Below are 16,790 nucleotides of genomic sequence, written 5' to 3'. Positions count from 1 at the left end.
GTTACACCATCCTCCTATCACTCAGTTACACCATCCTCCTATCACTCAGTTACACCATCCTCCTATCACTCAGCGTCACCATCCTCCTATCACTCAGCGACACCATCCTCCTATCACTCAGCGACACCATCCTCCTATCACTCAGTTACACCATCCTCCTATCACTCAGTTACACCATCCTCCTATCACTCAGTTACACCATCCTCCTATCACTCAGTTACACCATCCTCCTATCACTCAGTTACACCATCCTCCAATTGCTCAGTTACACCATCCTCCTATCACTCAGCGACTCCATCCTCCTATCACTCAGTTACACCATCCTCCTATCACTCAGTTACACCATCCTCCTATCACTCAGTTACACCATCCTCCTATCACTCAGTTACACCATCCTCCTATCACTCAGTTACACCATCCTCCTATCACTCAGTTACACCATCCTCCTATCACTCAGTTACACCATCCTCCTATCGCTCAGCGACACCATCCTCCTATCACTCAGCGACACCATCCTCCTATCACTCAGTTACACCATCCTCCTATCGCTCAGCGACACCATCCTCCTATCACTCAGTTACACCATCCTCCTATCACTCAGTTACACCATCCTCCTATCGCTCAGTTACACCATCCTCCTATCGCTCAGTTACACCATCCTCCTATCACTCAGTTACACCATCCTCCTATCACTCAGTTACACCATCCTCCTATCCCTCAGCGACACCATCCTCCTATCACTCAGTTACACCATCCTCCTATCACTCAGCGACTCCATCCTCCTATCACTCAGCGACACCATCCTCCTATCACTCAGCGACTCCATCCTCCTATCACTCAGTTACACTCCAGCCAACTTTGCCCTATCCAGTAACTCACTACAACATCTCCAAAACACCCATCAGTATTTCCATACACTTTGCAATAGCATTAGTCCAAATCACTTAATCTGCATGTCGCATGGATGCGCCTTCAAAATAAAGAAGTTTCTCTTGTCGCTTAAGACATGTTTATGAATACCTTCAGTTTAAGGATATGCATCAAATCAGCTGGAAGTGCAGTTTGATGTGACAATCTGTGCAGTTTGAACTTCTGGGGCAGGCACCAACGGTAACATTTGAGAAGGTAGTTGATTTTTATTAAATTTAAATTCTTTTAACTTGCAAAGTTATTTAACAAACGCAAGGAGTCCTTCCAATCATACCCAGGAACCTGGCTTTGCTTCATCAACACAGATGTACAGTGGGCTCGATGTACGATTGTTCCTGCCAAGAGACAATCCAACTCCGCGGTTTAGCTCCAATAAAGCTGACTGGACAGTTAAAAGGCAAACGCACTCTGAATAACAGGATTCTGACAGGCCTTGACAGTGCTGGAGGCCGACACAATGAGGTTAATAACTGGGGTTCTGGCACAGGCCTACAATGAAAGGTCAGTCTAGGTTGGAATGAATGATGATGAGGACGTTACAAAGTATTCCCCCTCTGCTGGAGAACCAAGAGTCTGTACCATGGCATTCAGGGATAGACTGTTCCCTTGGTGGTCCTGGGAAGCAGTGGTGTAGACAGGTGAGGAGGAGAAGTCAGGATATTTCAATGAGCTGGTGAAGCCTCGCACTGCTCAGATTTTAGGTCATTTCCCACCACTCCCCGCTATTCCTGTCCATGGTCTTACAATAAGCATTCAATAAAGATCCAGCTGTGTGGAATCCTTGAGATTCAACGGTCAAACATGCAAACTTCTATCAGGTAATAAGGTGCATTTCAAAGGCTGACAGAAATTGTTTTAGTTTCCCCAAATGTTTTGTGCATCTCAATCTCATTGTACGCCTTAGTGGTGTATGAACATACCTGTCTTTGGCATAAACAGTGGCTCCATGATTGAGCAGGTAATCCACAACTTCCAGGTGCCCCTCACAAGCTGCCACGTGGAGTGGGGTCCGCCCATCATGATCCTCATGCCACAAGTTGTTGCCCTGGAATGCATGTTTTGTGAAATCAGCATCAGAAAGAAAAAAGTGAATAGCAGTTTTGCTCTCCTAAAACCCTCTGTATTTTTATTCTAATCTTTGTTGCAATAGTAATTCTAACTAAACACAAAAAAATTAATTGCATCCAGTGGTTTGAGGTTCAATTCCCCATCTGATCTCATGACATGAACCCACTGGAATACAAAATTGGTCTCAGTATGCCTGAACCGAGGTGTGGAGAAAATAGCCATGGTTTACTTAATATTTGCAGCACAGACACAGGTATTGGGGCCAAATAGTTGGTGTTTATGCTCAACACATCAATTCATCTAACCGGCTCGACTTTTGACCACTAACCCGTGATTCCCAAGTCTGATCTCCAGTGAGCATGGAATTGAGCTCGACTGCGATGCATTCAATATCTGAATAGCCTATTGGCAATCATTGTACAAGCTCCCACACTATGAATGAAGGGCTAGGAAATCTACATCTAAATATGCCTTTCAGAGAGAGGGGAAGAATTGGAGGAAAAATAGATAAAAAGTACCTTCGGTGCTGTCAATCTGAAAATAATAACATTAATCGCGCAAAATATACTTGAGCTGAAGTTTACAAAGGAAAACGAGTGCTTTATATTTTGAATTTGATCAGAAAACACCTGCATCTCGAAAATCTGAATCATCTCTTATCTATTTGAAGATGATATTTTTTACAAGAGTTTAGCATAAACAAGCCGCATGTGTGACTACTGATCGGAAGTAACATAACTCGAAGAGAACAGTAAATACTGAACAGATGCTAGACTTTAACCTGTTATCCACCATGAAAGCAGTGCACCAACTCTGCCAGACACAGGGGATCTTCTCTGAACACAGAGAAAAAACAGCTGCCTGCTGGCTCACCAGCTGATAAAGCAGAACAGCCACAAGGGAGATAGCGCAGGTGAAGGATACCAAAGGCAGACTCGTAGCCGAATCAAAAAAGGCCAACAAAGCATTGAAGGCCTTCTACCGAGGGTTTTACACCTCAGAACCCCTCGACGGGGACTCAGAGATGAAACAGTCCTCGATAGACGGGATATGCCAATCGTGTGGGGAAAATAGGAGGAGGGGCTGGAAGAACTGCTAGAACTGGGACAAGTCATGGTGAGCATCAACTACATGGAGGCAGGGAAGGCGCCAGGACCTGATGGGTTCTCGGCTGACTTCTACAAAAGATTTGCGGTAGCGCTGGCCCTGCACCTGTGGGAGATGTTTGTAGATTCCCTTCAACGCTAGCACAAGCCACTATATCACTGATACCAAAGAAAGACAAAGACTCAACTGAAGTGGATCCTACAGACCCATATCATTGCTCAATGTGGATGCGAAAATACTCGCAAAAATCCTGACCAAACGACTGGAGAACTGTGTACCGGAGGTGGTCGCAGAAGACCAGACAGGCTTTGTTAAGGGTAGACAGCTCACAGCAAACATCAGGAAACTGCTGAACGTGATAATGACCCCATTTGGGGAGAGAACACCAGAGATGATCACTTCCCTGGGTGCACTAAAGGCCTTCGACAGATTTGTGTGGAAGTACCTCATTGAGGTACTAGAGTGATTTGGGCTGGGACAGAGTTCACCTCATGGGTGGAACTCCTGTACAATGCCCCCCATGGCGAGCGTTCAGACCAACACCACCAGCTGTGAATACTTCCAGCTGCACAGAGGCACAAGGCAGGGATGCCCGCTTTCTCCACCCCTATTCGCCCTGGCAATCGAGCTATTGGTGATCGCCCTCAGAGGGCGAAAACTGGAATGGAATCCGAAGAGGAGACAGAGAGTAGAGTCTCACATCTATGCGGATCATCCGCTCCTCTCCATCTCGGACCCACAAACCAACATGGAAGGGAACATGAAACTCCTGAGCAAGTGTCGAGCTTTCTCAGGCTACAAACTCAACCTAAGCAAGAGTGAAGACGTCCCTGCAAACCCAAAAAGGTAGGGGCAGAGTTGATGGGACTACCATTCATACAAGCCCAATGCTATGTGGAGATCCAGATTGCCCATGACTGGACACGGATCCACAAGTGGAACCTGACCAATCTGGCGGAGGAAGTAAAGAAGGACCTACAGAGATGGGACACACTCCCGCTCGCCCTGACGGGGAAGGTACAGACAATCAAGATGAACGTACTGCCCAGGTTCCTCTTCCTGTTCAGATCCATACCAATGTACTCCCCCAAGGCCTTCTTTAACTCAGTCGACAAAACGATCATGGCGTTTGTGTGTGTGTGTGTGTGTGTGTGGTGGGCGGAGGTGGGGAGAAACATCCCATGGATCCCCAAGAAGGTCCTACAGAGAAAAATAAGTATGGGGGGGGGGGGGGGGGGCTGGCCCTCCCAAACCTACAATACTACCACTGGGTAGCCACAGCAGAAAGGGTGAGGGGGTGGGTGAAAGAACCGGAAACGGAATGGGCGAGGATGGAGGAGTGCTCCTGCACAGGGACGACCCTCCTAGCCCTTGCCAGAGCGGCACTCCCATCCCCGCCAGCCAAGCACTCAACAAGCCCAATGGTGGTAGCCACACTCTCCGAACCTGGAATCAACTGAAACAGTACTTCGGGCTAACCGAAATGTCAACTATGGCCCCCCATATGCAGCACCCACAAGTTCACGTCAGCCATGATGGATGCAACCTTTCAGAGATGGAGACAGGACGGGGGGACGCTGACTGTCAGGGACTTCTATACAGTGGACAGACTAGCGATGTTAGAGGAACTGACAAAAAACGACAACTACTGAACGGAAGAACTGCGACACCTACAGGTGAAGAACCTCCTCCACAAGGAGACAACGACATACGCACAGACGCTGAGACATTCAATGTTAGAGGAACTACTGGATGCAAGGCAATTTGGGGTACTGCGGGGACCTGTTGGATGGGACACAGGAAAAATTGGAGGAAGAACTGGGGATTGAAATAGGGTGGGGACTCTGGAGCGAAGCACTGAACAGGGCCAACTGCATCTCCCTCCACTTGCTCAAGGCTAAGCCTCATGCAATTGAAAGTGGTGCACGGAGCACACTTAACTAGAACTCGAATGAGCAGGTTCTTCTTAGAGATGGAGGGCAAGTGTGAATGGTGGCAAGGAGGCCTGGCAAACCACATCATATGTTCTGGGCATGCCCCAGATGGATGGGGCACTGGACAGCCTTCTTTGAAGCAATGTCTAAGATTGTAGGGGCGAGGATGGACCCAAGCCACAGTCTGCAGCACAGTAGCATGGTGGTTAGCATAAATGCTTCACAGCTCCAGGGTCCCAGGTTCGATTCCCGGCTGGGTCACTGTCTGTGCGGAGTCTGCACGTCCTCCCCGTGTGTGCGTGGGTATCCTCCGGGTGCTCCGGTTTCCTCCCACAGTCAAAAGATGTGTGGGTTAGGTGGATTGGCCATGCTAAATTGCCCGTAGTGTCCTAATAAGTAAGGTTAAGGGGGGGTTGTTGGGTTACGGGTATAGGGTGGATACGTGGGTTTGAGTAGGGTGATAGTTGCTCGGCACAACATCGAGGGCCGAAGGGCCTGTTCTGTGCTGTACTGTTCTATGTTCTATGCACTCCTCGGGTATCAGACCAGCCAGAACTATTTATGGGCGGGGGGGGGGGCAACGTCCTTGCCTTTGCTTCCGTAATCACCCACCCAAGAATCCTGCTTGGCTGACGATCAGCATCGCCACCCAAAGCCACAGACTGGCTGGACAACCTGTCGGAATTTTTCCACCTGGAGAAAATCAAATTCACCATCCAAGGGTCGGAAGAGTGTTTCCACGTGGAAACCATTCACCAACTTGTTCCAAGACTTGTTTGAAGCCAACGAGCAATAGAGTGAGGGGAGGTGAGGGGACGGGGACGCATAGGAGCTACGAAGGCACTAAAGAATAGGAAGAAGGAGGAAAGGGGGGGGGGGGGGGGGGGGAAACAGACACAGTCAGGACAGAGAACGGGGGAACCAAAAACAAAGCCACAAAGATAGGGCCCTATGGCAGGGACAAAGCGTTCCAGGTCGGAACGGCAGCGACACTGTGACTAGTGCCCCCAGGCTGGTGCCTCTGCATGACGCCGCCCCCACCTCCATCATCAACTTCCTAGTCATGGCCACATTGGCTGCCCAATAATAGCTGCAGAAGTTCGGCAGAGCCAGTCCTCCCCCTCCCCATTACGCTCCAAGAATGCCCTTTTATTCGCCCACACAAATCCCGTAACAATCCTATTCACCAGCTTAAAAAAGGACTTGGGGATGAAAATGGCGAGGCACTGAAAAACAAAGAGGAACCTGGGGAGAACCGTCATCTTCACAGTCTGCACCCAGCCCGCCAGGGAAAGCGGGAGCATGTCCTACCTTTTAAAATCTCCCTCCATCTGCTCCACCAGCCGGGTTAAGTTGAGCCTGTGCAGGGCATCCCAGTTCCTAGCCACTTGTATCCCCAAGTACCGAAAACTCTTCTCCACTATCTTGAGCAGGAGCTCCCCCAGTCTCTCCTCCTGGCCCCTAGCATGGACCACGAACAGCTCACTCTTCCCCACGTTCAACTTGTACCCGGAAAAGCTCCCAAAGTCCTTTAGGATCCGCATGACCTCCCCCATTCCCTCTAGCGGGTCCGAAATGTACAACAACAGGTCATCCGCGTAAAGGGAGCCCCGGTGCTCCCCCCCCCCCCCCCCCCCCCCCCCCCCCCCGCGCAACAGCCCCCTCCAGTCCCTTGAAGTCCTGAGCGCTATGGCCAACGGCTCAATTGCCTGGGCAAACAGCAGCGGGGACAGGGGGCACCCCTGCCTCGTCCCCCGGTGCAGCCTGAAATACTCCGACCGTAGCTGGTTCGTGGACACACTCGCTACAGGAGCCTGATACAGTAGCTTGACCCACCCTATGAATCCCTCACCAAATCTAAACCTGCTTAACGCTGCCCACAGGTACTCCCACTCCACCCTGCCAAAGGCCTTCTCTGCATCCATTGCAGCCACTACTTCTAGATCCCCCCCTCCCCCCCTTCCGAGGGCATCATGATAATGTTCAGGAGCCTCCGCACATTTGTGTTCAGTTGCCTGCCCTTAACGAAACCCGTCTGGTCCTCCTCAATCACTCCCGGGACACAATGCTCTATTCTGGTGGCCAGAATCTTTGCCAGCAATTTAGTGTCTACATTCAGGAGCGATATCGGCCTGTAGGACCCACATTGGAGCGGATCCTTCTCCTTCTTCAAAATAAGTGAAATCGGGGGGAGGGTTCCTCTCTCCTTTGCCTCATTAAAAGGTTCTTAGCAGGAGTGGACTCAGCAGCTCCGAGAACTTCTTATAGAATTTTACAGGGAAGCCATTTGGGGCAGCACGGCAGCATAGTGGTTAGCACAATTGCTTCACAGCTCCAGGGTCCCAGGTTCGATTCCCGGCTTGGGTCACTGTGCGGAGTCTGCACATCCTCCCCGTGTCTGCGTGGGTTTCCCCCGGGTGCTCCGGTTTCCTCCCACAGTCCAAAGATGTGCAGGTTAGGGGGATTGGCCATGATAAATTGCCCTTAGTCCAAAATTGCCTTTAGTGTTGGGTGGGGTTACTGGGTTATGGGGATAGGGTGGGGGTGTGGGCTTGGGTAGGGTGCTCTTTCCAAGGGCCGGTGCAGACTCGATGGGCCAAATGGCCTCCTTCTGCACTGTAAATTCTATATCTATATCCGGCCCTGGGGCCTTGCCCGACTGCATGCTTGCCAGCCCTTAACTACCTCCTACAACTCAATCGGGGCCCCCAACTCCTCCACCCGCTCTGCTTCCACCCTCGGGAACCTGAATCGGTCCATAAATTGCTTCATCCATTCCCCTCCCCTCGGGGGTTCCGACTCTTACAGCTTCCCGTAGAACTCCCTGAAGACTTTGTTGACCCTCTCTGGGCTCAACACCGTGTGGCCTTCCTTATCCCGCACTCCCCGATCTCCCTGGCCGCCTCCCTCCTGCGCAATTGGTGCGCCAGCATCCTACTTGCCTTCTCCCCATACTCGTAGACTGCCCCTTTCACTTTCCTCAAATGTGCCACCGCTTTCCCAGTGGTCAGCAAGTCGAACTCCGTCTGCAGTTTCTGGCGCTCGTTTAGCAGCCCCCCTCCTGGGCCTCCGCGTACTTCCTGTCCACTATAAGTATCTCTCCCACCAACCTCTCCCTCTCTGCCCTCTCCTTCACCCTGTGGGACCTAATTGAAATTAACTCCCCCCTAATGACCGCCTTCATAGCCTCCCAAACCACTGCTGCTGTTACCTCCCCTGTGTCATTCGCTGCCACATAGTTCTCAATGCTCCTCCTTATCCGCCCACACACCTCTTCATCCGCCAGCAGCCCCACATCCAGTCTCCAGAGAGGGCGCTGCCCCCGCTCCTCCCCCAGTCACAGGTCCACCCAGTGCGGGGCATGGTCAGAGACCGCAATGGCTGAGTATTCAACCCCCTCCACCCTCGGGATTAACGCCCTGCTCAGCACAAAAAAGTCAATCCGCGAGTACACTTTATGGGCATGGGAGAAAAAGGAGAACTCCTTCGCCCTTGGCCGTGTGAATCTCCACGGGTTCATGCCCCCATCTGATCCATGAACTCCCACAGGGCCCTGGCCGCCGCCGGCCTCTTTCCCGACCTGGACTTGGAACGGTCCAAGACCGGATCCAAGACCGTATTGAAGTCCCCTCCCATAATCAAGTTAGTAGACTCCAAGTCCAGGATCCTACCCATCACACGCCTCATGAAGTCTGCATTGTCCCAGTTCGGGGCATACACATTCACTAATACAACTCCGCCCCCCTGCAGCTTGCCATTATGTACCTGCCCCCCCTTGTCCGCCATGATGCTCCCTGCCTCAAACGCCACTCGTTTACTAACCAAAATTGCCACCCCTCTGGTCATTGAGTCTAACCCCGAGTGAAACACCTGGCCTACCCATCCTGTCCTCAACCTCGTCTGGTCAGCGAGTTTTAAGTCCGTCTCCTGCAACATGGCCACGTCGGCCTTCAACCCCTTTAGGTGCGAGAACACCCGGGACGTCTTGACCGGCCCATTCAGGCCCCTCACGTTCCACGTGATATTGACCCCCTACTCTACACTACCGTACCCCCCCCCCCCCCCCCCTCCCCTCTGCTGACGATTAATTCTCAGCGAAGAAGTTGATGAATGGTTGCCACCTCCGGGTGAACCCTAACAGCGACCCTTTCAGAGCGAACTTAATCTTCTCTAGGCCGGGAAAGCTCGCCATGTCTGATAGCCAGGTCTCCGACTTCGGGGGCTTTGAGTCCCTCCAAGGTAGCAGTATCCGTCTCCGGCCTACCAGGGAAGTAAAGGCCAGAACATCAGCCTCTTTCTCCTCCTGGACTCCCGGGTCCTCCGAAACCCCAAACATCGCCACCTCTGGACTCATCGCCACCCTTGTTTTCAATACTCTGGACATGACGTCTGCAAACCCCTGCCAGTACCCCCTAAGTTTTGGACATGCCCAGAACATGTGGACATGGTTCGCTGGTCCTCCCGCACATTTTGCACACCTGTCCTCCAACCCAAAGAATCTACTCATCCGGGCCACTGTCATGTGGGCCCAGTGGACAACCTTGAATTGGATCAGGCTGAGCCTGGTGCATGTTGCGATCGCGTTGACTCTGCTCAACGCGTCCGCCCATAGGCCACCCTCTATCTCCCCTCCAAGCTCCTCCTCCCACTTACGCTTCAACTCCTCGGTCTGCGTCTCCTCTGCCCCCATAAGTTCTTTATAGACATCCTCTCCTCCCCCACCCATCCTCTGGAGAAACTACCCTGTCCTGGATCCCACTTAGTGGCAGGCGTGGGAAGGATGGTACCCGTCTACGCAAAAAGTCCCGCACCTGCAAGTACCTGAAATCGTTCCCCCTCGCCAACCCAAACTTCTCCTCGAGCGCCCTCATTCTCGGAAAGCTCCCTTCTATAAACAGATCCCCCATCCTCTCAATCCCTGCTCTCCGCCATATTCGGAACCCCCCCATCCATATTCCCCGGGGCGAATCGGTGATTGGCACAAATTGGGGACCAAACCGATGCTCCCACTTCCCCCACGTGCGTCCTCCACTGACCCCAGACCCCCAGGGCTGCCCCCACTACAGGGCTGGTGGAGTACCGTGCCGGCGGGAGCGGCAGAGGTGCCGTTACCAACGCCCCGAGACTGGTGCCCTTACACGAAGCTGCCTCCATCCGCTCCCAAACCGACCCTGCCCCTACCCCCCACTTCCTTATCATGGCTATGTTAGCCACCCAATAATAATTGCTGAGATTCGGCAGTGCCAACCCCCTTCCCCCTAGTTCCGCTCAAGCATCACCTTCTTCACTCACGGGGACTTACCCGCCCACACAAAGCCCAAGATAATTTTATTGACCCTCTTTAAAAAACACGCCGAATGAAATGGGGAGTCACTGAAATACGAACAAGAATCTCGGGAGGACCGTCATTTTCACCATCTGCACTCTCCCAGCTAGCGACAACGGGAGCAAATCCCATCTCCGAAACTCGCCCCTCATCTGCTCCACCAACCGGGACAAGTTTAACTTGTGTAACCGACCCCAGTCCTGCGCCACTTGTATCCCTAAATACCTGAAACTGTCCCTTACTGACCCAGTCGATAAAACCCTTCCCGAACTGTCCCAGCACCTCTCATAAATAGTCCCACTCCACCTGGTCAAAAGTCTTTTCCTCATCCATCGCCACAACTACCTCCACCTCCCTCCTCTCCGGGGGTATCATGATCACATTTAGCAGCCTTCTTACGTTGGCCACCAACTGCCTGCCCTTGACAAACCCGGTTTGGTCCTCCATAATAACATCTGGCACACAATCCTCAATCCTAGAGGCCAAAAGTTTGGCATCTACATTAAGCAGGGAGATCGGCCTATAGGACCCACATGCCTCCGGGTTCTTGTCCCGTTTCAGTATCAACGATGTAGTGGCCTGTGACATCGTCGGGGGTAAAACCCTTCTGTCTCTTGCCTCATTAAAAACCTTGACCAGCATCAGCCCACTATCCTGGAGAACTTTTTATAGAACTCCACCGGGTACCCGTCCGGCCCCGGGGCTTTACCTGACTACATGGCCTTCAAGCCCCCAGATATCTCTTTGGCCTTGATCGGGGCCCCCAACCCATTTACCAGCTCCCTCTCTACTCTTGGGAAAGTCAGTCCATCCAAAAAGCACTTCATCCCTTCCGGCCCCATGGAGGGTTCCAAGCTGTAAAGCCTACTGTAAAAGTCCCTGAACACCTTGTTCAGCCCTACCGAGTCCCTCACCAAGTTTCCATCCCTGTCGACCACCTTCCCTACCTCCCTGGCCGCCTCCCTCTTCCAAAGCTGCTGTGCCAGCATTCTACTGGCTTTCTCCCCACGCTCATAAATCGCACCCCTCACCTTCCTAAGCTGCTCCACCACCTTACCTGTGGACAATACACCAAACTCAGCTTGCAACCTCCGCCGTTCCCTTAAAAGCTCTACCCCCGGGGTCTCCGCATACCTCCTATCTATCCTTCAGATCTCCTTTACCAGTCGGTCCGTCTCTGCCCTATCTGTCCTGTCCCTATGAGCCCGGATTGAGATCAGCTCTCCTCTCACCACTGCCTTCAGTGCCTCCCAGACCACCGCTGCTGAGACTTCCCCCGTGTTATTGACCTGCAGGTAATTTTGCATACATTTCCTCAGCCTCTCGCACACCGCCTCATCTGCCAACAATCCAACATCTAACCTCCATTGCGGGCGCTGAAAGCTTTTCTCACTGACCTGCAGGTCGACCCAATGTGGAGCATGATCCGAAATAGCGATCGCCGAATAACCCGCATCCACAACCCCAGTCAGTAAATCCCTGCTCATGATGAAAAAAATCGATCCGGGAATAAACTTTATGAATGTGCGAGTAGAACGAGAACTCCTTCCCCGTTGGCTGCCTAAACCCCCATGGGTCAACACCCCCCCCCCCCCTCACCCCATCTGCTCCATGTACCCTATCAGCTCCTTTGCCATTGCCGGCACCCTACCCGTTTTTGAACACGACCGGTCCAGGCCTGGATCAAGGACTGTATTAAAATCACCTCCCATAGCCAACTTGTGCGAGTTCAGGTCGGGTATCTTCCCCAGCAGTCTCTTTATAAATTCCACATCATCCCAATTTGGGGCGTACACATTAACCAAAACTACCTTCACCCCTTCAAGCTTACCACTAACCATGACTAACAACCTCCCCCATCCGACACTGTACTGCCCACCTCAAATTGCACCCGTTTATTAATCAAAATCACAACCCCTCAGGTCTCAGTGTCCAGTCCCGAATGGAAGACCTGACTAACCCAGCCCTTCCTTAATCTAACCTGATCAGCTACTTTCAGGTCTGTCTCCAGCAACATTATCACGTCAGTCTGCCGAACCCTCAGATGCGCGAACACACGCGCCTTCTTGATCGGCCCATTTAACCCTCTAACATTCCAGGTGATCAGCCTAGTTGGGGGGCCCCGTACCCCCCCCCCCCCCCTCCCCCAGGTACCCCCCCCCCCGATCAGCCATCCCCCTTGGTCTGGTCCCGCCCCCAGCCCAGCCGCCGCGCCTCCCTAGGCCCACATCCTGGCAGCCCCCACCCCCGACCTCCTCTCTTGTCTCTCAGCCCAAGTCGCTCCCTCATCAGCAGAGCAACTACCCCCCCCCCCCCCCAACCTAACAACAACCCCCTGTAATCTAACCCATGCCATAAACTAACTATATGCACACCCCCCCCCACTTTGATTCCGTAGACTAGCTCACCCAGCTAGCCTGGTGGCTCTCGACTCCCGCGTCGAAAAGTCTCTCACCTATTGTTCCCTCGCTCCCTTCCCCCCCCCGGCCACTTCCCCCCCGCCCATCGAAACCAGTTCCCTGATCAAGCCATCCTCAAACAATCGCCCAGAAAAAGAACAAAGAAAACCCCCGCAATAGTGCAATTCAAACTAATACAAAGTGAAAGGCACTGACATCCACCCCCACCAAAACACAGAAAACCCAAAACCCGAATAACTTTTACTTCCCCCATCTCCATCAGAACCCAAATACAGAAGAGAGAAAACCAAAAAGCAGAAATCAAGAAAAACATACATCACTCAAGACGTTGCAACTTGAATCAAAAAGTTCTCAGTTCGGCAGCAGCCCTTTTCTCTTAGCAAAGTCCATCGCGTCCTCTGGCGACTCGAAATAATGGTACTGGTCCTCGTGTATAACCCAAAGACGCGCAGGGTAAAGCAGCCCAAACTTCACCTGCGTCTTGAACAGGATCTCCTTGACTTGCTTTTAGCTTTCCCTCCTTCTGGCCACCTCCACGCTCAGATCCTGGTAGACACGCAGGATGCTCTTGTCCCATGTGCAGCTCCGCGTACGCTTGGCCCACTGGGGAACACACTCCTTGTCCAGGAGCTATGGAACCTGCCCACCATCGCCCGGGGGGGGGGGGATCCTCCGGGCCGCGGCTGCCTCGCCAGCGATCTGTACGCCCTATCCACCTCCAACAGTCGGGGAAAAGCCTGCACCCCCAAAAGCTTCTGGAACATCTCCGCAACAAGTGTGGCAGCATCCACTCCCTCAGCCCCCTCCGGGAGACTGACAATTCATAGGTTCTGCCAGCCTATTCTCCAGGTCCTCTACCTTCTCCAGAAGCCTTTTTTTTGTTGTTCCTTCGGCATTCCCACCTCCATCTCCACCCCCGTTTGGGACTCCTCCTGATCCGCCACGCTTTCTCCAGCTTCTGGATCGTCTGATCCTGGGCATCCAGCCTGCGTTCCAGCCGATCGATCGATTCCTTAACCGGGTCTAGACTGTCCCGTTTCAGCGTGGTGAAGCCCTCTCGAATGACCTGCATCAACTGCTCCATTATTGGCTGGGCCGCCGCAACAGGGGTCCGGACATCAGCCATTTTGTTATCTGCTGCAGCCTCCACCCAGCTCTTGCTTGCCTTTTTATTTCTCCCTATTCAAGACCTTCCAGTTCTTTGTTCCATACACCAGTGTATGGAACCAGTGCCTGATTGCCTTTGCCGACAATCCAGTGCTCAAAAGTGCAAAAAAGTCAGGGGGAAAGCTCCAAAAGTCCAGTTGGAGCGGGAGCCACCAAATGTGCGACCTACTCTGTCATCGCCACCACCGGAAGTCGGAAAAGTATGTTTTAAAAGCAAAATAATGTTTAGTCTATGAACTCAAGTTAACCTTTTTAAAACATACAGTGAACATCTTAGCAACCATTAATTCAAATACAACCTCCAAAGAATACAACACTAAGTAATGCTTGCGCTGTCCTTTTAACATCCAGAAGACTTACAAAAGAAACACCTTTTAACAGAAGCACATCAGGTTAAAGTCATGACTGAAAACATTTATAATTCTGAATTCACCAAATGAGCACGCCCCGCGATTTTCCGGCCCGAATGGCCTGCCGTTCCCGACCTATTCGGGACCTGGTCGCTGCCGGCGTGAACATAGCACGAAAGGTAAGTTTGGGGCCTGTGGGGGGCAGAGAGGGGATCGAGCACCACGGCCGTGCCCAGGAGGGGACTGGCCCGCGATCGGTGCCCACCGATCGTCGGGCCGGCGTCTCCAAGAGACGCACTCTTTCCCCTCCGCCGCTCCACAAGATCAAGCCGCCACGTCTTGCGGGGCAGCAGAGGGGAAGACGGCAACCGCGCACGCGCAGGTTGGTGCCGGCCAACCTGCGCATGCGCGGCTGACGTCATTTGGCGCCGCCGGCCGCGTCATTATCGGTGCGCCGCCTTGTCACCAGCGTCAAGGCCCGGCGGCCGAGTTTCACGAAACACCGCTCCTAGCCCCCCCGGGGAGGGGGGGGGAGAATAGAGGGCGAGGAGCGGCCTCCGACGGCGTCGTGAAACACTCCAGGTTTCACGACGGCGTCGGCCGTTGTGGAGAATTCCGCCCTTAGTCTCAGGAACGGAGAATTGCACCCCAGGTTCCTGGTCTATTAACTTCACTGATTTCTGGACTTTTATAAAATACTTGTATACTGACAAGCCACAATGGAAAAAAGCCCCGTGTAAAATGGGATTCAGCCCACTGCTCGAATAAACAACATTCGGACTAGATGGGGTAAACGACTAGTTTCTGTCATGTGATTTCTGTGTAAATAGTTTGCCGTCTTTTAGATGTTAAGTGATGACGTCAGCTTCAACTACAAAATCCATTGGAAAATTCAGGAAATACAGATCCTTCTAGTGGAGAAACAGGGTAGTTCACACTTTGACACTGGACCCTTTTATCAGAACAATTTTCACAAGGCATCCATGCTGGAATTGTTATTTCTCATGTTTTCCCCTCAGATGCTGTCTGATTTGCTGTATTTTGCCTTCTTTACCGTATCCAGTATAGCTTCCAATGCATCAATATCACCGGCCTTTGCCGCGAGACAAGCCACCGAAGGAGTCAGAGCACCTTCGTGAGACTGCTGAAAGAAAACAGAAGCTTGTTACATATAAAATCATTCTATATTCATTGATTAAAAAGAAATTTCAAACATTAAATATTCTTTTATATATTCATATGAATTAACTTTAATATTTCAGACACTAAGGGCGGGATTCTCCCCTACGCGGCGGGGCGGCTGCACCGGCGCCGAGGAGTGGCGTGAACCATTCCGGCATTGGGCCGCCCGGAAGATGTTGAATCCTCTGCACCTTCAGGGGCCAGGCTGGCGCCGGCGGGGTTGGCGTCGAGCTAACCGGCGCCAAAGGGCCTCCGCTGGCCAGCGCGAGTTGGCGCATGCGCGGGAGCACCAGCGTGTGCTAGCGTCATCCCAGCGCATGCGCAGGGGGGTTCTTCTCTGCACCGGCCATGGCGGACCGTTACACCGGCCGATGCGGAGGGAAAGAGTGCCCCCACGGCACAGGCCCGCCCGCAGATCGGTGGGCCCCGATCGCGGGCCAGGCCACTGTGCCCCCCTCCCGGCCAGATCCCCCCGTGCCTCCCCGAGGGCTCCGCAGGCCGCCCGCAGAGCCAGGTCCCGCCGGTACAGACCTGGTGTATTTTACGCCGGCCGGAACCGCCGAAAACAGGCAGCCACTCGGCCCATCGCAGGCCGGAAAATCGCTGCCAATGGCCCCCGACTGGCGCAGTGCGATTCTCTCCCCGCCGAAAAACCGCGCTGGAGAATCCAGCAGCCGGCGTCGGGGTGGGATTCACGCCGCCCCCTGGCGATAGCACACCAGCTGCTATGTGCGTTTCCCGGAGGTACCTGAGGCGTTGGGATTTACCTCTTTGGCCTGGAGGTGCCCGAGGCATTGGGATCGAACACCTTTGCCTCGGAGACCTTGGGTGAGTGCCGTTCAGTACTGGTCTCTACAAATGGGGAGCAGACAGAATGGAACTTGTGGGGGTCGCCCGGGGGATCGGACGCTCCCAGGGTGCTTGCCCTCTGGAAAGGGTGACACCCTGGCACTGCTGGTGTCACCGGGGCACCTTGGCCAGATGTCAGTCTGGGCCTAATGCCTGCCATGGGAAAATAATCAGCCTGGCATCCTGGCAGCCCCACCTGGGTGCCAGCCTAGCACTTCCAAGATGGCATTGGCAGGGGCACTGGCAGGTGCCCAGTTGCTCTGCAAAGTTGCCAGGCTGGCATTTGTCCTGTGCCAGGCAGAGGCCCTGGAGTGTTGGGGGGGGGGGCCCTGAGGACTCCCTTATAGGTGAGTTAGGAGTTCCCGGGATGCGTCATGAGCTCCTCAGAGCAGGAAACGGGACTGAGTGCGGCCCGACACGGTATTCTCCAGGGCCTCCGCGATCCTCCACCTCCAAT

At 53.1% G+C, this 16,790-nt stretch overlaps 1 protein-coding gene across 3 annotated transcripts in view; it reads right to left on the bottom strand.

Moving 5' to 3' along the window:
- LOC119953515 (60 kDa lysophospholipase-like) overlaps nt 1-16,790 on the bottom strand; it is a 161,869-nt gene that overhangs the window by 46,756 nt on the left and 98,323 nt on the right. For 2 of the 3 annotated variants that reach the window (XM_038777883.1, XM_038777897.1), the window contains exons 11-12: nt 15,357-15,446; nt 1,851-1,975 (exon numbers count right to left, since the gene is read on the bottom strand). In XM_038777883.1, the coding sequence (XP_038633811.1) occupies nt 1,851-1,975; nt 15,357-15,446 (215 nt within the window). The remainder of the gene's footprint in view (nt 1-1,850; nt 1,976-15,356; nt 15,447-16,790) is intronic. The other variant, XM_038777890.1, reaches the window with a different exon arrangement.

Source organism: Scyliorhinus canicula, chromosome 2, assembly GCF_902713615.1.
Source record: "Scyliorhinus canicula chromosome 2, sScyCan1.1, whole genome shotgun sequence".
In the NCBI taxonomy this organism is placed as follows: Eukaryota; Metazoa; Chordata; class Chondrichthyes; order Carcharhiniformes; family Scyliorhinidae; genus Scyliorhinus; species Scyliorhinus canicula.
The sequence above is the reverse complement of the archived record's forward strand: the minus strand, read 5'-3'. Positions and strand labels throughout refer to the sequence as shown.